The sequence below is a fragment of the Grampus griseus genome (genome assembly GCF_964374135.1).
Source record: "Grampus griseus genome assembly, chromosome: Y".
Lineage (NCBI taxonomy): Eukaryota > Metazoa > Chordata > Mammalia > Artiodactyla > Delphinidae > Grampus > Grampus griseus.
In genome coordinates this window covers 1,613,458-1,633,108 of record NC_139016.1, presented here as the reverse complement: position 1 = coordinate 1,633,108, position 19,651 = coordinate 1,613,458, and the positions used below count along the sequence as shown (strand labels likewise).

Below are 19,651 nucleotides of genomic sequence, written 5' to 3'. Positions count from 1 at the left end.
AGCAAACTAAAAATCAAACCCGAACCAAAAATATCTTTTTGAAAACTGTTTTCCACGACTGGAAGATGGGCATTACCTCGCGCAGAGAGTTCACAGTAAGATCGCGCTAAATCTGAAATTACCTCCTTTCAGCTGACATGGAAATCGCTGTACTCTGAAAAACACACAAGAACCCACAGGGGCAAGAAGGTCTTACCAGAAGAGCCGGGCTGCTTGGGGTTTGGATTAGGTTTTGGTTTGGGTGCTTCGGGTGTCACCGGGTCATCTGTAAAAGAGGAGAAGTGCAATTATGAGCACTTTGCAGTCAAAACAACAAAACGTGCACTTGCACACAGGTGGTTTACTGAACAGTTAGAAACGGAAGCGTGTCCTTTGTCACGGCGGGGCAAGTACTTTGTCATGATGGGGATACCCGTACACACAGGCACCCGTGGATTTCTTTCCATCATCATCCAGCTGCAATACTTAAATTCATGTATTTCCAATAGAAAATAAAGCAGACGGCTGGACCAGCTACAGAGTTTGCGGAGCCTGGGGCAAAATGAGAATGCAGAGTCCCTTGCTTAAACTGTACTAAGAAATTCAATATGGCGGCCACAGAGCAGTCCACCAAGGAGGGAAGCCCTTCTGAGTGTGGAGCCCTGTGTGACCCTACGCACCCACGAGGCCAGCCCTGGCAAGGATATTCAGTTTGTCTTATATCACCCCAAAGACTGTAAGAGCTTTAAAATAAAAGCAGGCCTACGGATAAAAGCCTGAAAAACTCAACCACAACAAACAATACATCTATTCCTTAGGTTTTCGTGGTAAAAACGAATTCGACTTATTTAAAAGAGACAAGCCTCTTTGCAATGATAAATAAGCAAGTCAGACACATAGGAGATTTAAGAGGTACCACTTACTGTTCCCTCCACCAAGGGCATCTTCTAAATTGAAGTTATCATCTAAAGGAGAAAAACAGATAGTTAATACTGAAGTTCTGGGTGAAACGAGGAACAGAAATGACTTCCTTAATAGATGGAGGAAACACTGCATCTCCACATCTCCACTTTCCTGAATACCAGTCTGACCAACGTCTCAACAGAAAAACCAAATTCCTGACCGTATCCACATCCTCCTTCTCTCCAAGGAAAGGAATAAAAGGCAAAAACCAAACCAAAACAATGAAAGTAATTTATAAATCAAGTACGCCCATGGACCGAGTTGAAATTCCAACTTCCGCCTGCAGACAATTCTTCCCCGGGGACCGTTCATCCTAGCATCTTCCCCTACCAAGTTGCCAACAACTTCCACAAGGTAGATAGTACGAGATAAGGGGGGAAGTCTGAGGCCAGATCTGGGCTTGTGCCCACCAAGAAAATGATTCAACTGACCCAGGTGTGCTTGACAAAATGATGTGACAACTCCTGATGGCTTCTGAGGTTGCCTTCTTAGTTTTAAGGACTCTTTGCAAGTCCCAGCGACATCTAGGTGAGCTTGTGTATCCACCCAACACGATGTACTGACCCATCACGAGTCACGACTGGGAAACACCGTTGCTGCCCCAGGGAGCAAAGTCCATTGTTCAATAATGACTGGTCCAGCATCCTCCGCGTGCCTGCACAAGTCAAGGACCTGGCTCTGAACAAGGCTATCTTTTCCCTCATAAGATGCCCTTCTAGATGAGAAGCCCAACATTTGAAGAGAGCTATCACATTTTTAAAAAAATCAGTGATAAGAGCTCTGTAACTCTGGGCATCGATTTTACTGTGGGTGACTAACCACCAATGAATCTGACCCTTGGTCAGTTCCATGATCGGTCTGATTCCTGACTTTTATTGGAAAGGGTTAGTGACAGCTAGTAGGCTCCTCCTAGAGGCTGAGATCGAAGTTTGCTCATGGGTTATAGGAGGGTCCCAGGGTCCTAAAACTGTTCCTGCCAAGAAATGAGTATCCAAAACCAGGGACAGACACTCAGGAAAAAGGCATCCCGAGATGCCTTCCAGGGGACCCAAACGCATCTCGCCAAAGTGTCAGCGCCCGTTCTCTTACAGCTGCTGTGGTCTTGAAAGCACCCGCATCCCAGCATAATTCAAATATTAACCAGGCTGGACCCAGAGCCGGTGAATCGCTGACCACGTCTCACCCAGCTCTTGGGAAAACTGGGGCGCACGACAACGATTTCTCGGCTGGGTTTGCACGCTGGGCGCCTTTGCTTCTTACCGGTGGCTTTTTTTGGTGGGACCAGAGTGGGTTTCTTGTCTAAAGAGAAAAGACATTTCTGTCAGTAAAACTTGCAGCTGGGACACAGAAGGCAACTCCCGACACTGTTCTGTTTTCCTTAAAAAGACTCAGAAAACGTTTGAAGCATCGTTTTTTCCTGGCAGTGGCCAAGCACTGGAGGACCCACGGCAACAGGAACATAGGATGATGTCGACCATGGCTGCCACGGAGACCAAGGACCCCTCCCACCTCATGACGCCAAGTGGGGGGACTGTGAGGGAAGGGGGAACCCGGGAGAACACAGGACACGAGGGAGAGCCCGGGACCTGTGTGGGAGAAGGAGGGACACGGGACCCTCAAAGGCTGTGCACACTCACTGCGTGCAGCACCCCTTTTGCTCCTTGGGACCCCCAGGCAACCCAGGCAGTGTGGGCCGAGGCCATTAGGACCACAGACACCTCCCCGGCATCTCTCCCCACCAGCCAGTGAGGGTTCCATCATCAAGAAGAAGACGTAACCCCCGCTGGCTTTGGGGAATACTACTGCCCTCACGGTTTTGACTCACACCTCTGCATCGGACCCCAGGAGTGAAAAAGATATCTTGGGGCCCTGACATCCATACCGTACTATGTATAAACTAGGTAACTAACGAGGACCTACTGTAGAGCACAGGGAACTCTACTCAGTGCTCTGTGGTGACCTAAGTGGGAAGGACATCCAAAAAAGAGGCGATATAGGTATACGTATGACCGATTCACTTTGCTGTACCACAGAAACTAACACAACGGTGTAAAGCAACTGTACTCCAATTAGAAAAAAAAAAAGATGTTTTCGGTTGAATACTGGGCTCCCAAATTCACATCCACTGGGAACCTCAGAACGTGACCTTATTTGGAAACACTGGTTAAGATGTGGTCACAGTGGATTAGCACAGACCCTTATAGACGAGTGCCTTTATCAGAAGGAAATGGGAAAACATAGAGGCACGTGAGGCAGAGGCAGAGACTGGGGTCATGCAGCCACCAGCCAAGGGATGGAATCAGTAAGCACACGGGGGACCAGCCCACAGGGGACCAGCCCACGGGGGACCAGCCCCTTCCCCAAGCGCATGGCAACCCCACGTGGCATTCATTCACCACCACAGAACGTGGAAATTATTCCACCAAAATAGATTCATTTACCCTGACAAGGGCATCTTGATTTTCCTCGTCCTACGTGAGTCTAGTTATCACAGTAAGACATATTTCAAAAGATTTACTATAGTCCAGTGAAATATTCCCTGTAGTTTACAAAATGTTTTAATGTTACTCACCATCAAGGGCATGCGATAAATCAAAATCTTGGCCTAAAAGAAAAAAGAGTCCAATTAGAAATAAGTCAAATAAAAGTAAATTGGGAAATTAAGAAGACAATTAAAAAAGGGCATGATTTTGAGATGTCTGGCGGCTTTGAAAATGCATCACATGCTGTGATTTCTCATTTGAAATATTCACTCTCATGCGTAAACGTAAGAACATGTCAGCTTAGGTTTTACATTATGGACATCCTTAGAGTTTAGCAGCAATTAAATTAGTGGGAAACCATGATAATTCTGCACGTGCGTTAGTCTAAGAAAGCAGGTGTTTTGAAATAGGTGAGTAACGATTTCCAATACACGATGGAGAAAAAACATGGAGAGAAAAACATCTCTGTAATTACGCGACCAAAATGTACTTCTAGTAGAAACACCAGACAACCCGGAAAAAGGTACATTTTCTTTTAAATTTCCTGTGATCCCAGAGAAGGGGGGAAACTGCCTTTAATTCCACGGTGCTTCTATCCTGTTGCTACCGCTTTACTGAAGCAATTTCAATACGATTTCTGTTTCTATCCAATTAATGATGGATTGAAGGAAAGCACAGTTAGGGAATCGGGGAACAGTCCACTTGGACCGTCCGGTCAGCGGAAAGGAGGGTGACAGCGGGTCGGAGGATCGTCCTGCAGGGGCAGAAGCAAAGAGCACACGTGTCCCATGTCAGGAAGTGCTGGGCGTGTAACAAGCCACCTTCATCCCCGGGGGCCTCCAGAAGGTTGCAATGTGTTCAGTCCCCCTGAATGTCTCACAGACAGGTGTCAGCCTGTAACTCTCTCTCTCTCTCTGTCTCTGTCTCTGTCTCTGTCTCTCTGTCTCTCTCTCTCTCTGTCTCTCTCTCTCTCTCTGTCTCTCTCTCGTGTGTGTGTGTGTGTGTGTGTGTGTGAGCGATTGGGGGTGTGTGTGTGTGTCCGTTTACTGAGTTGTTTGGGATCCACAGGGTTTTGTGTGTAGGTATGTGGGTGGTTTGCATGTGTGCACATGTGTGTGTCTAAGTGCAGTTGGCATGTGTGTATTTGTGGTGTGTGTGGTGTATGTGTATATGTGGGGTTTTGTATGTGCACGTGTGTAGTTTGGGCGTGTGCCCATGTGTAAGTGTGTCTACGTGCAGTTTCGGAAGTGTATTTGTGTATGTGTGATTTTCCATGTGTGTATTAAGAACAGGCAGGCAGGTAAAAAAGAATGAAATCAGGCCATTTGCAGCACCGTGGATGGACCTAGAGATTGTCATACTAAGGGAAGAAAGTCAGACAGGGAAAGACAAACACCCTATGATATCACTTATATGTGGAATTTAAACTCTGACACAAATGAATCTATCTACAAAGCAGAAACAAACTCACAGACATAGAAAACAAACTTATGGTTACCAAAGGGGAAAGGGAGGGGGGAACAGATAAATTAGGAGTATGGGATTAACAGATACACATGACTATATATATAATAGATAAACAACAAGGACCTACTGTAGAGCACACAGAACTCTATTCAATATCTTGTAATAACTTACATGGGAAAAGAATCTGCTATATATATATATAACTGAATTGCTTTGCTGTACACCTGAAACTAATATTGTAAATCAACTCTACTTCCATAAAAACTACGAAATGAACAATGAGATGTGCCCCCGAATTAAAAACAAACAAAACAACAGGCAGCAGAAGCAGCAGCATCTGGGAAGGCCCTGCGTCGGCCGGACCCCAGCCCTCGCGGGGGGAGGGGCGCTGGTTTCTGGATCTCAGAGCCCGGAAGGGACAGGTGTGGTTTCAGCTGTTCCTGCAGCATGCGGCAGATGTCCACGTGGTAGCCAGGGCGGCTGGGGAGGGTGGGATTTGTTCAGTCCCGAAGAGCCCCCCGGGCAGGTGCAGAGCCTACACATGCATGCGCGTCTCTGGTCCTGTACGTCTGCCTAGAGACCCACAACCGTTATCACTCCCTCTACGCTCCCTCTGCCGAAGCGACGGCGCTGGGACCTTCCTGAGATATTCAGCGCCCCTGCCATCGGGACGCCTCCACACCTGACGGTGGCGGGGGCGGGGAGGCAAGTAACCCCAAACAGTGCGATTCAAGGAGCGGACGATGCTGCGTTTCGGACGGGGATTTGGAAAGAACAAGCAGACAAGGCTCTTTGGAATGTTGAAACCAACAGCAACACACTTGAACGTAAGATGTTGCTACACGTGATGCGTGCGCGTGCATGCTCCTGTGTGGGTGTGTCTGCGTACGGATGTGCACGTGGGTATACTCGTGTGCGCGTGTCTGTGAGCACGTGCACCCGCGGGCGTGCACACTGCATGTGGGTGAACTGCACGCGTGCCCACGTGTACCTGTGCACATGCATGTCCACCTGCACTGGTGCGTGTGCGGTGCAGGTATGTGCTCATGGGCGCGCGGGCGCAAATATGCATCGTGAGTGTTGTGTATGTATGCGTGTCTGTGCCCTGCGTATGAGCATGCGTGCACGTGTGTGTGCACATGTCTGTCTGTCTGCCTGGTAGCTCCGTGTCCAGGGCCTGGAGCCTCCCCAGCCCACCTGGGCCCCGTGCCCCGCCCCGCTCCCCGTGCATCTGGGCTCCTGAGTACCGTTGACGTGGCCTCGCTTAGAGGAGAGCTCACGGCTCAACTCAGAGCCCTCTGCTGAGCCCCCGGGGTCCCGCACGAAAACCCAGGAACAGCAGACCCAGTGGGGCTGGGGGAGGGGCCGGGCATCCGAGGGGGACACCCAGGCATTTCTCTTCCGGCTGCCGTTGCCCAGCCCATCGGAGGCAGCCTGCACCGCCTCTGCAGCTTCCAGGTGGCCCCTCCAACCTCCAGATGCGGAAGGGGACACCTCCAGATGTGAGGCGGCCCCGCCAGACGCAGGGTCTGAGTCATCCCCACAGCACACACACCCCCTGCCGTGCGCCCTCCCCCACCGCCGTGCACCCTCCCCCCCCAGCCATCTGTTCGGTTCCCTCCTCCCGAGACCGAGGACAAGCCCCAGGACGTCCCCAAGGCCACCCTGGGCGCCGGCTCCTCCGGGGGAGCTGTGCAGCTGCACGTGCCTCACAAACCCGCTGAACCTCGAATCTGAGGTTCCACAACCACGAACTGTGCAAGTGACGAGCGCACAGCACGAGGCCCGAATCCGGTTTCCCTTAAATTCCATCAGGGTGGCGCACTGACGCACACATCACAACGAGGATATAAATACTACTGATAATAATTTATAGAGATGATCAGTTACACAATTTATAAACGGAGCTTATAAATTATACAAATGGAAACAGAAGTGAAATAAATACTGGAAACAAAACTAGAACAGAAACAAAATATAGATCGGGGCTTCCCTGGTGGTGCAGTGGTTAAGAATCCGCCTAACAACGCAGGAGACATGGGTTTGAGGCCCGGTCCTGGAAGATCCCACATGCCACGGAGCAGCTAAGCCCGAGCACCACAACTACTGAGCCTGCGCTCTAGAGCCCACAAAGCACAACTACTGAGCCCGTGAGCCACAACTACTGAAGCCTGCGACACCCGTGCTCCGCAACAAGAGAAGCCACCGCAATGAGAAGCCCGCGCACCACAAAGAGTAGCCCCCGCTCGCCGCAACTACAGAAAGCCCACACGCAGCAACGAAGACCCAACGCAGCCAAAAATAATAAATAAGTAAAAAATTAAGAAAAAAGAAAACTAGAACAGAAAGAAAATATAGTTGCAATAATAATTACAGAAATTACAAACTATAGAATTTATCATTTATATACAGAACTTATAAATTATATAAATATATAAAAATAAGTAGAAATAAGCTTTAGAAACAAAATTAGAAGAGAAATTAAATATAATTATAGAAGTTACAAATTATGTCATTTATACTTTAGACAGAATTTATAAGCTATATAAATAAATATATACAAATAAAATAGAAATAAATTATACAAGCAAAATTAGAAAAGAACTAAGATAAAGTTGCATAATAATAAATTACAAATTATATAAATTATAATTTATACACAGAACCTATCATTATGTAAATGAATATATGTTTAAATATAAGAGATAAATTCTAGAAATAATATTAGAATAAGAAATAAATTTTATAATTATAAATTAAATTATAAATTATGTAACTTATAATTTATACACAGCACCTATCAATTATATAAATGAACATGTGTATACATATAATAGAAATAAATTCTAGAAATAAAATGAGAATAGAAATTTTTATAATTATAAATTAAAAGTTAAATTATAAATTATGTAATTTATACACAACACCTATCAATTATGTAAATGAACACCTGTATACATATAATAGAAATAAATTCTAGAAATAAAATTAGAAAATATAAATTTTATAATAATGAACTATAAATTATGTAATTTATAATTTATACACAGAACCTATGAATTATATCAATGGATATATGTATACATGAAACAAACTCTAGAAAGAAAATAAGGGTAGAGATAAAATTTAAATTTTTATAATAAATTATAGAAATTATGAATTATACATAAATTTTATCATTTATACACAGAACCTAATAATATAAATACAGGCACAAATAAAATAGAAATAAATTCTAGAAATAAAGTTAGAATCAAAATAAAAATTAGGCAGTTAAAAGATTTCTTGGGCTTTCAGATTTCCCTACTAATGAGGTAAGAATCACGTAAAACTAACAGTAGCCATGGATGAATTTTCTGGACGGCCTGCATGCTCCTGGAGCTGTCTAGATAATACCATTGATCTGCAAGACCCTCTTTTAGGGAGGAAGAAACGGAGACCCCAGAACTCACCCCCAGTCCCCTGCAATGTCAACGGCAACACCAGGGTCCCCCCGGCCCTGGCCCCGTGCAGGCTGGTCACTGCTCTTCAGGGCTGGTCCAGGGCCAGAGGTGATGGTGAATGCTGTTTGATCTTATTTTATTTCTAAATATTAGAGATGCCCTTACTTTTCTGTAGCTAGGAAGGAATTGCTCCAGACATAGTTTTGCCGTTTCTCGAGCCATGTCATTGAACATTCTGCCTTACAGATTTTGTGACAAGGAGGGGAAAGGTTCTTCTCTTGTACCATAACCCTGGGGGTGCCACTCTGGGCTGGGTCAAGCTTTGGAAGAACCCAGAGCATCTGGGGAGCTGTGGGCTGGGCTCCGGGTGCCGTGGACCAGTGAGTTTTAGAATTTGGGGAGCCCAGGTTCCTGGGCCCCGATCCCAAAGACACTGACTCAGTGGGTGGGAGCCGGGCCTGTGAACCTGCATTTCTAGCAACCTCCAGGTGATGCTGATCCTGGTGGGTGGGCTGGGATGGCGAGAGTGGCCCAGGACCCTCATCCCGGCTGTAGGGAGGTAGTTCTAGGACCCCGGTAAATTCAGTCTCCCTGAGCTAGGAAACCAAGTCATTGTCACCCTGAAAGATAATCTCCAGGATCTGATTCAAAGCCCCAAATCCATTTCCAATTTTATCACCCTTCACTCTGGGTCACCGCCCTGCCCCTTCGCACTGGCCCTAAATGACCCATCAGAAGGCCCCAAACTTGATCAGTCCACAGAGGCTTTGCATCTCCAGAAACTGGCCCAAGGCCCCTAACCTAGACCTGACAGTTCTGTTTATTAATCACAGTCAAGGCACGTCATCCGTAGTGGTTCTGTTCTTACAGTCACCGGAAATGCTGAATGAGCTAATAATATTCAATCATGGCTCCTGGGGAACTCCAGGGTTAAGTCCCTGCGCCCTCAGGTCACACCGCCATCAGCTAATCGCACATAACCTTGTTTCATGCATGTTTCTGTGGAATTTGACCTCATTTAATCTAGACTGTTGATGCTCACAGCACTCTTTCTCCTGCCTAAAGGAAGCTCATCTCACACACGTATTTCAGGCACGTGGCAACCTTCTCGTGCTTAGAAGCAAAATCGCAAGCATAAAGCACAAAAATGCGGCACGACACAGATACTTGTTTACAATCTAAGACCGGAGAGGTGACTCCGTGTTTTTGCAGCTGGGCACAAATCCCTGAACTCAGTATCAATTTGGGAGTTACCAATAAATTGTAGCAAGTAGGCAGATTTGCAAATATGGAATCTGAATGCTGAGGATGGATGGTACAATCACTACTATGGCCAAGAAGTTCACTCAGGTTTTTCGGTAAGATGTTATAGAAATACAATAGATGTCACTCTATGTCCCTCGAAAATTTACAATCCCCCCAGCATCCTGTGAATGATTTGAGGGGTCATACAGTTTGGGCACCTTGTCCGTCCTTGGGGCTTCCCTCGAATCCTCTACTTGGCCGTAAATGCCAATCTCTTCTGTCCATACCAGGAAAACTCCTATTCAGTCCCCAAAGCCCCGATAAGAGGCTGCCCTCCTACAGGAAGCCCTCAGCATCCCTCCCAGCCAGACTAAAGCATTTCCATGGGTGATTCCTATGCACATTACAGTTTCTGAAGCTCAAATACAGATCTTGGTTCTCATCTCTGGCTGCACATCCAAGGAGACCTCGTAAGTCCCGAGACCCAGGCTGTGCCCCAGGCCAATTAAAGAAAAAACTTTGGGGGCCGGTTTGCAAGCCACTAGTATAGATTTTTATTTCCTTACTACTCCTTAACACAGCTGGTCCCTTCTCTCTCATTTCTGCTGTCCTGGTCCAGGCTCTGCCAACACCCTCAGCTAAGGCCAGCATCTTCTTCCCCTGCACACTGAGTGGCTGGTTTAATATAATCCGTTTCCCTGGCAGTCCTATGTATTTTATTTTATGCATTAAAAAGAAATGTTATTCTGAGGGGGAGTCCCCAGGCCTTCTCAAAGTACCTGAGCATCCAGGAAAGAAAATGGTTAAGGGCTTCTTGTATTCTTCCTGGAAGGATTTTGGGGGAGCAGGGGGAGCCTTAAAAATGAAAGCAGAAATGGAGACAGGAGCATAGGTGGAGAAAGATTTAGAAAATGAAATCAACAGGATTCGCTAACATCGGATATGGGAGAAGGAGCTGGCAGGAATGAAAGCTGACTTTTCATTTTGAGAATCTGGGCAAATGGTCCTATCACAAGAAGCAGGAGTGAAGGAGGACATGCCGGCCTGGGAGAACATCATAAGAAGCCCGGGATATGAAGCAATGTAGACACCGTGGGTGCATCCAGATGGACCAGATCTATCAGCATTTATGGAAGTTAGCGTAGGGTGGAGAGAGATCTGGGGGCGGGACTGCAGGGGAACCAGCATCTGCCTTCCAAGAGGTGACCAGGAAAGCTTTCTCTGTGGTAGCAGGATGCAGTCCACACCCCAGCTGAGACTCATCTTCTGCTCTGTCCTTCCCATGCGCTGATTCCTTCCCCAACTCTGAGTCAGCTCCTTATCTTGTAGGAATGCAGAGATCATAACCCACTGCCTGGTGATGTGCTTACGGTGAGTCTAGGTGCTGGTGGTTTCAGAGCAGTGAGATAATGGCCCCCTCCAACTGGCAACCACTTGAGATAGGTACTGCAGCTATCTATCTATCTATCTATCTATCTATCTATCTATCTATCAATCTTCTATCTAATCTGTTGCATCTATCTATCATCTTTTATCCATCCATTCATCCATCCATCATCTATCTTTTGACATCTCTCCATCTATCCTGTGTCTATCTATCATCTATCCATTATCTATCTTCCACCATCTGTCTGTTTATCCATCCATCCTCTATAAACCTATGATCTATCTATCTATCATCCATGCACCAATCAATCATCAATCACACCTGTCCAGCGCTACCTCACTCCAGCCAGGCCACTAGTCTTTAATTAATTCCTCAGCATTGAGTCGAGTCAGGGCGGGGGGAGGGGGAGGGGAGGGGAGGGGAGGCGAGGGGGAGGGGAGGGTGGAACGCCCTGCGGATGCACAAACAGAAACAGCCGGAATTCGCTGGCTGCATTGTCTGCGGATGACGAATGCCTTCCAAGTCCCGGAATACAACAGGTCTGGCTCTTTGCCTTCTCACGAAGGGCGGTGAACAGGCAGCAATGAAAATGAATTCTCTCTCTCTCTTTTTTTTTCCTTCTCAAAAGCACCCTTGGGAGTCATTACTTGGCTCTTTGAAAAGTTGCTGATGCCCTGCGGCTTTATGGCCCTTTTTGAAAACAGAGGGATTCTATCAAAAACGTCCAAGTGCAGAAAGCAAGAGCGATGGAAAAGGGGTTCAGATCTGCAACGGGTTTCAAACGCCCCCGCCTGCCTTCTGCGGAAATAAAGACATTTTACGACACGGCCCAGTCCACCCAGACAGCTGAACTGGCACCGAAGCCACACCGATGCTTACTTAGCAAAGCATGGGTAAAGTATGCTGGTGTTTTCTACTCTAATCTATTTGATCTTCCTTGTTTCAACGCTGCTGGACGTGCACTACATTCCCAGCCTGTCCAAGGGTTCCTAATCGCCACTAGAAAAACACCGCTTAGAGGGCTTGTATCTAACTCTAGGGGGAGGAAAAAAAAAAAAAAAAAAGGAAGTTTCTGGTTTTCTGTTTACGGGATTTTTAAAAAATAATACGAGTAGCGAGACGGTGGCCACACCGAGTCATTCAAGACAAAGCTGAAACTAACACAGCCGTGTACCGACTCCCAAAAGTGCCATAAGAATTAGGCAAAGAGGGGCTTCCCTGGTGGCGCAGTGGTTAAGAATCCGCCTGCCAATGCAGGGGACACGGGTTCGAGCCCTGGTCCGGCAAGATCCCACATGCCACGGAGCAGCTAAGCCCGTGCGCCACAACTACTGAGGCTGCACTCTAGAGCCCGCAAGCCACAACTACTGAGCCTGCGTGCCACAACTACTGAAGCCCACGCGCCTAGAGTCTGCGCTCGGCAACAAGTGAAGCCACCGCAATGAGAAGCCCGTGCACCGCAATGAAGAGTAGCCCCCGCTCTCTGCATCTAGAGAAAGCCTGCGTGCAGCAACAAAGACCCAACACAACCATAAATTAATTAATTAATTAATTAATTTTTAAAAAAAGAATTAGGCGAAGAATACAAACAGGAGATTCCAAAAAGCAAAAAAAAAAAAAAAGGAACTCCTGTGTCCCTATGTGGACAGATACAGATGCAGATGTGAAAGACACAGGCAGACCTCATTTTATTGCATTTAGCTTTACTATGTTTTTTACAAACTGAGGGTTTGGGGCAACCCTGTTTCGACCAAATTTATTGGTGCCACTTTTCCAACAACTTTTGTTCACTTCATTTCTCTGTGTCACATTTTGTAATTCTCGCAATCGTTCAAACTTTTGCATTATGATACGTGTGTGACGGTGACCTTTGATCAGTGATCGTTGACGTTACTACTACAACTCTCCGAAGGCTCAGAGGATGGTTAGCATTTTTTAGAAATAAAGTATTTTTCAATTAAGCCATGTTCATTGTTTTGTTTTCGGTTTTTTTTGCGGTACGCAGGCCTCTCACTGTCGTGGCCTCTCCCGTTGCGGAGCACAGCCTGCTGACGTGCAGGCTCAGCGGCCATGGCTCACGGGCCCAGCCGCTCCGCGGCATGTGAGATCTTCCCGGACGGGGGCACGAAGCCGTGTCCCCTGCATCGGCAGGCGGACTCTCAACCACTGCGCCACCAGGGAAGACCCACTGTTTTTTTTTTAAGACATAATGTCACTGCACATTCGACAGACTACAGTCTAATGTAAACATGACTTTCACATACACTGGGAAACCAAAAAATTCATGTGACTTGCTTTTACTGGGGTGGTCTGGAACCGAACCCGCAATCTCTCTGAGGTGTGCCTGTCCTATTATTAGGTCAATACACATAGGAATTCTGGTTAGTTAACCTCTTTCACCCAAGAGATTAGGCACGAACAAAAAAAGAACACGTAGTGTTGGGTGGGCAACCAGAACTCCCTGGGAGGATAAAGCCAAAATCAGAAGCAATACGGCAGCATCTCCTAAGACCAACCATTTGTGTATCCTACACAACCTGGCCATTCTCCCAGAAGGACACAAATATAACAGAATATTCACGGCTGTTGACTGTGACTGAAGTGTCTATGTGTGTATGTGTGTGTGTGTATGTGTGTGTGTCTGTGTGCATGTGTGTGTATGTGTGCATGTGTGTGTGATGTGGGTCTTTGTCCTATAAGGTTGGAAGGGACTGTAAATGAAAAATAAAAGCCCTGGTGGAAACAAAGGAAGAGACTTCTCTTCCCTCGCCCTTTGCTTCCAGAAGATCTTTCTCTGTCCTTTTCCAAGGTGGGTAAATATTTTCAGTGGCTAAAGGAGCCTGTTTTGACGACCTGTATAGAACGGGTGACATTTACTTAGCTACTTTTAAAAGTGCGTCTTTGCGGCCTTAGTGGGTCACCTGTGATGCACGTCACATCCTGGCGTCACGCTCACTCAATCATAAAATGGGTTTCTTTCCCTTTTACCGTGGCAGAGAGGCTTTCTGGGTTGATGTTGGGTTGAATTCTAATTCCCCAACAACACCTTCCCTGTTCCACCAGAGACGCTCTGGTAAACACTACCGCCAGGAAGGGGCTGCCGTGACTTGTATCACGAAACCCATGTTGATAACAGTGCTTGCGGGTAGTTCATTTTCAAGTATGTGTCATCCTCTGAGGGTTAGAACACACCCCTCTGTCTGCAGAAAACGCTTCCAAAACCACTGCATCCCCCCAAAAGGACTTTCGGAGATCTGTAAACACACACTCCATCGTTAACCCTAAGAACTGGCAAAGGAGATCAAAGGGCAATCTCCACTGATTTACATGGGACGGACACCCGGGTGTCAGAACAAACCACATGGGGACTCCGTGAGATGTCTTGTGCCAGATGTGTCTTCCCAGCTGCCACCAGGGCTGGGCGTCCTCCAACAGCTGGGTGTCTGAAGGATTCTGTGGAAAGCCAGGACGCTGAATGAGTTGACACCTCACCCCAAGACAACCTCCGTCTTCTTTCTAACCCCGTCTGTAAGTCATACACAAGCATGGGATTCTTTTCTCCCTAAAAGAAGCCACCGTGATTGGAAAATCTCAGTAGGAACAAACACATGGGCTCCATGTGTGTGGTAGTCAGTCTCCTTTGGGAGGAAAACCTCAGCTGGAAAAAATTCCACATTTCATCCGTGAAAACCCTGCCTCCTACACGTCGGATGGATATAACTACTCGACCACTTGCATTCTTTTTCCGAACACTCAGCATATCACCCAGATGAAGAAAAGTGCATCTCCCCCCATGAAGAAACCGCCCCCCCCAAATCAAGTATTTTCATATCTCCAGATGGAAAAAAAAAGGGGGGGGGTTGAACCATCATAAACTGAGAATGAAGAAAAAGCCAAAGCCCTAAAGGAAATAACACGCAATTAACTTTTTATCAGAGCCGAACACGCAGGCAGGACAATGAAACTCACTTTCTCTGCGTGGCAGGCAGAAACAGGAATAGCCGGACGGGAAGCCGGAGAAGCCACACCTGCTCGGGCGGGGATGAGGAGGGAATCCCCGGAAACCTAGCAGGTGCCCCGCAAGTGTCGCTTTCCCTATAGGCGTTTCTGGATTTTCGAACGGCACTGGCTACTGTGCAGAGGCTGGCACGGAGCGTGGGGTCCTCGATTCAGCACCTTCCTGGACCCATTTCCCACCCGGTCCGCACTTAGGTCGCCCAGGTGCCAGGAGTTCTAAAACCCGGGATGTAAGTGTCCTACCTGGAGGAAGACTACGGAAACCAAACCCCCAGCCACCAGCAACCTGGAACGTGTGACACAAATCCCTGGGTGTCTCAGCCTCAGCACGACTGACATTGGGGCTGGAGGACCCTCTGATGCGGGGCGTCCTGGGCACTGCGGGGTGTGCAGCAGCTTCCCTGGTCTCCACCCACCGGATGCCGGGAGCACCCCCTCCTCGCAGTGTGACAACCAAAAACATCCCCAGACACTGTCATATGTCCCCCTGGGGAACCAAGTCATCCCAGGTTGCAAACCACAGCCACAGGTAGGCAAATGGATGGACGGACGGATGGATAGATACATAGATAAATGGTTTATATTAAGTCTCCATGCTCGGTCTGGGTGTCTCAGCCTCAGCACGACTGACATTGGGGCTGGGTGACTCTAATACGGGGCGTCCTGGGCACTGCGGGCTGTGGACCAGCAGCCCTGGTCTCCACCCGCCACATGCCGGGAGCACGCCCCCTACAGTTGAGACAATCACAAACGTTTCCAGACATGGCCAAGTGTCCCTGGTGGCGGGAGGAAGCAGGGCTCCATTGAAAGTCGAAGCTGCCTCTTGCCTTCTAGGGCCCCTGCGTCTCTCCACCCCACGCTGTCCCACGGGGATTTCCAGAAAAACCTGGGAACACAAGAGCCCTGGGTCCCAAGGCCTCAGAAACCAAGCCAGTGCTACCTGCACCCCGATGAAGATCTCCCCCCGACTCAACGGACGTCTGTAGCCAGAATGAAAACGAAGCCAAACCCCGATTTCTAGAGGGAAGTGTGTTCTGAACTTCAGCAACTCGAAAGCAAACTTTCCTGATAAAACCCCATTTGTATCTTAGGAAGAGTCCGTTCCCTGCCTCGGACCCCAGAAGGATCAGGCAGGGGCGGGGGAGGCGCCCTCCAAGAGATCAGCACGTATCAAGGCTCTGTTCTCCCTCTGCTCTTTCGGGGCGAGGCTGGCTCTCCACCCCCGCGCTGCTCTGTGCCCCCCTCCCATCCCCCTGCCGTTCAAGCCCCAACATCTGCTGGCTGAAAGCATCAACCAACCCCGAGTAGCTGGGAGCAACCTGCATAGAAACCAGGCAATTCCAGGCTAACGGTGCTCTGGGTTTCTTCTAAAAATTACACATTTTATATACAGGGCAGAATACAACCTGTACGTGAAAGCTGTTAAAAAACAAACACACGAAAAACAACTGTCACCAGAGACAGCTTCCAACTCAGCCACACCCTCGCACTGGCCAAGGCTGTGTTCCCCACCCCGGAGTCCTTGAACTGTGGGACTGTCACCATTCTTCGGCCCTGTGTCCTATCTGCCTGGTGAGATGTTTCCCTCCCCCCAGCAGATGGTACCTTCCTGGGCGACCAGAACCCCTTGTGATCCATCTCCCTGGGGCGAGGCACACGGTTAAGGGCTCAGAGGGCAATTAACTCACGAAACGTGAATGAAGGTGTAGCCAGGGGGGTGCACGAAAAATTCTCGTGAGCAGATGGGACTCAACCACACGGCAGGGAAAAAAAAAAAAAAAAAACCACTAATGAAGAACTCTGTGGTGAGGCAGCTAGGTGGGATTTAGGGCAGGAAACAGAGAAACAGGAAACCCATCCCAGGCCCTCCCCACCAAGCTGTAAACTATTCCAAGAGTTTCCCGTGGATCAGGCTGAATTGGTTCTAAAGCCTGCAACGAACACACAACTTCTAGAATACGTGGCACACATTTTAAAAATGCAGACATCGATTAGCAAATCCTCCCCAAAATAAAACTCAGGCGGGGGACCAGGGCTCAACATTCAACCTCTAGCGCTGAGCTGGAAATTTCCAGGTAAACACCGGGCCTTCTCTGTCCTGTGTCTGGTTCCTAAAACGTGTCCTCCACCGACCAGACCACTCCTGAAAAGACACTGCCCTAGTGGCTGTGCACTTAAAAATAACCACGTAAGGACAGAAAACAACCGTTAGTCGGAGAAACCCGTTTTTTATGCCACGCCCAGCAGGATCCCAACTTTCCTTTTCAAAGAAGAGAGAGACAGGAAAACTGGATCTCAACTTCCATTTTAAAAGGAGAAAGACAGAAAAACGCAGGCAAGAACCAGAAACAGGCCAGGTTGGCTGGGGAGTGTGGGCGTCCCGGGCGTCCTGTCCTTCTCCTGACACTTTTTTGGGTGCGGTTTTCCGAATTATCTACTCGGACACACGGACGATCGGCTGAGAACACGTGTCCCTTGGCGGCGTCGTTCTGCACCCGACCGCGCGCTCGCCAAAAGTCCCCGCGGCCCGGACACCGCAAGAGCTGCTGAGCGTTTCTAGAGCCCCGAGTTTTTCCTGGCTTCCTCCCCCTTTCCCGGGTTTCAGGCTCCCCGGCCGAGTCCAAATTTAGTCCCGGGCCGCAGGGCGTGGCGCCCGGAGGCGGCCACCGAGCGCCTGAACAAAGACGCGGTCCCCGGGCCCTGCCAGCGCTCTGGCCGGGGCGCGGGGCGGCCGCAGAGGCGCACACCCGCGCCCGGGAACTGAAGGGAACCCCGGGGGGAGGAGGAGGGGGAGGGGACTCGGGGGCCACCGCCCCACCCAGGGGCCTTCCAACTTTTAAGAGTCTGTGAATGTGAAAACAAACGCTGACATTCCGCCTGCGGAGTGAGTGCAAAGGCGCCCGGGAAGAAAGCGGGGAGGAAAGGGTAAGGCCGCCTCCTTGGGCCGTTGGCCACCCGTTGGCACAGCGGGTCCCTCTAGGCGGGAAGGACGGCTCAGGGCTCCCCGGCGCGTCGCCCTCCACGCGCCACCCCCCCACACACACAGTGCGCCCCCAAAATACGTCCCTCGCCATGCGTCCCCCAACGTGTGTAGGCCCCGCACAGCGCGCCCCCGAGGTGCATGCTTCCCCAGTGCGACCCCCAAACTACGTGTCCTACGCACTATGCCCCCCGAAGTATGTCCACCCCACACGGAGCGTCCGTCCCCCAAGGTTCGACCCCCTCCCATGGCCCTTCCCTGGGGCCCCGACGCGGGTCCCCAAGCCAGGCCCGCGCCCCCGTGAGCCCCACCGGCCGCCTCTCACTCACCCCGGGTGGGCACCTGGGTGCCAAGCAGGCCGAACAGCAGCAGCGCGAGGGCCGCCCGGCGCGCCATGGTGCGCCCCGCGACGCACAGTGTCTGTCCCGGGAGTGGCGCGCGGACGGTGGCGGCGGGAGGGACACCCCCGGGGCGGGGCCGGGTCAGGGTGCAGCGCGGTCGCCCCGCCCCGGCCTCAGCCCTCCCCGCTGGCGGCCGCCCCACCCCTGGGCCACAGGGAGCCGCAGGGGCAGGGCACGCGCTCGGGAGGCGGGGCGAGGCCAGTCTCTCCTGCTCCCAAAGTGGAGGGCCGCGTCTCCACCCTCCCACCCCTCTTTAACGGGGACCCCCCCGGGCGGCCTCTCTAGACAACGGAGTGAAGCCCCCGCTCCGGGGTCTGCTAAGAGTGGACCCCCTGCCTCGGGTGCAACAGCCCGCGGTCCCCAAAGTCCAGTCTGGAGTAGCAGAGCGCAGAGCACGGGTAGGGGTTTCCGGGCGCAGGGCCGCCCTTACTTCCCAGCCTGACCAAGGGCCTCCTTTGCAGGAGCCTCCGGGCTCCGGAAGCGTCTCCCCGCCGAGCCGGAGGTGGGGAGGGGTGGGACATGTCTCCCCTCCCCCATCCGAAGCAGCTGGCGCCCAGGTTGGTGGGGGGAGAGGCATCTCTGGCGACAGTCACAAGCCACAGCTGCAATGTGGGTGCCCTTCCCTGTCCCGGGCTTACAATATTTTTTAAATTAAGGTATTAGCTTAAAATTCTATCCGTGTTCCTTCAGGACACTGGAACGAAGGTGTCAGACAGAAATAGCCCTGAGTCACATTCCGGAATTCTACCCTCCCGACCCTACCCATCCAGGGCCAGGTCTTACCCATCACACCCCTCCGGCTCCCGGGATGACTCAGGGCCCCTCCTCCCTGCCCTCCTGACACCTGTCCTTCCGCTGCCATCTGCCGCCATACACAACGGACACGTGTACCCACTGGGTCAGACACACATCTGGCCAGAGGTGCCTGGACCCACACCCCAGGGCCCCCAGACTGCTTATCTTACAAGACCAGCAATCTGAACAAACACACCTGTACCCAGGGAGAAGGTGGTTCTTTTTCTCGGCCAACTGAAACCCCAACACATGATTGTAGACTACAGGCAGGAAGGTAATGTAATCATTTTCGGGCGAAAACAAAAACCAAAAAAACCGTCTTTGAAGTGTCCCTTCTTGTAGCTAACCTGGGTTGACCACTCAGCCAGAGAGCCCCATACCTCCAGGGAAATTTCTCTCTATATGTTTTTCTACCCCTCGCTTTTCAGCCTTGACTCTGCCAATTACCACTTTCCCTTTCCCAGACCACAGTCTTGGGGCCAATAGAGGAC

At 49.9% G+C, this 19,651-nt stretch overlaps 1 protein-coding gene across 3 annotated transcripts in view; it reads right to left on the bottom strand.

Annotated features, from left to right (window-relative positions):
- Positions 1-18,417, bottom strand: part of LOC309817755 (CD99 antigen-like) — a 34,501-nt gene extending 16,084 nt beyond the window's left edge. For all 3 annotated transcript variants that reach the window (XM_082647033.1, XM_082647035.1, XM_082647034.1), the window contains exons 1-5: positions 18,294-18,417; positions 3,515-3,547; positions 2,203-2,241; positions 903-944; positions 197-265 (exon numbers count right to left, since the gene is read on the bottom strand). In XM_082647033.1, the coding sequence (XP_082503159.1) occupies positions 197-265; positions 903-944; positions 2,203-2,241; positions 3,515-3,547; positions 18,294-18,360 (250 nt within the window). In that variant the 5' untranslated portion in view covers positions 18,361-18,417. The remainder of the gene's footprint in view (positions 1-196; positions 266-902; positions 945-2,202; positions 2,242-3,514; positions 3,548-18,293) is intronic.
- Between the last annotated feature and the right edge of the window lie 1,234 nt (positions 18,418-19,651).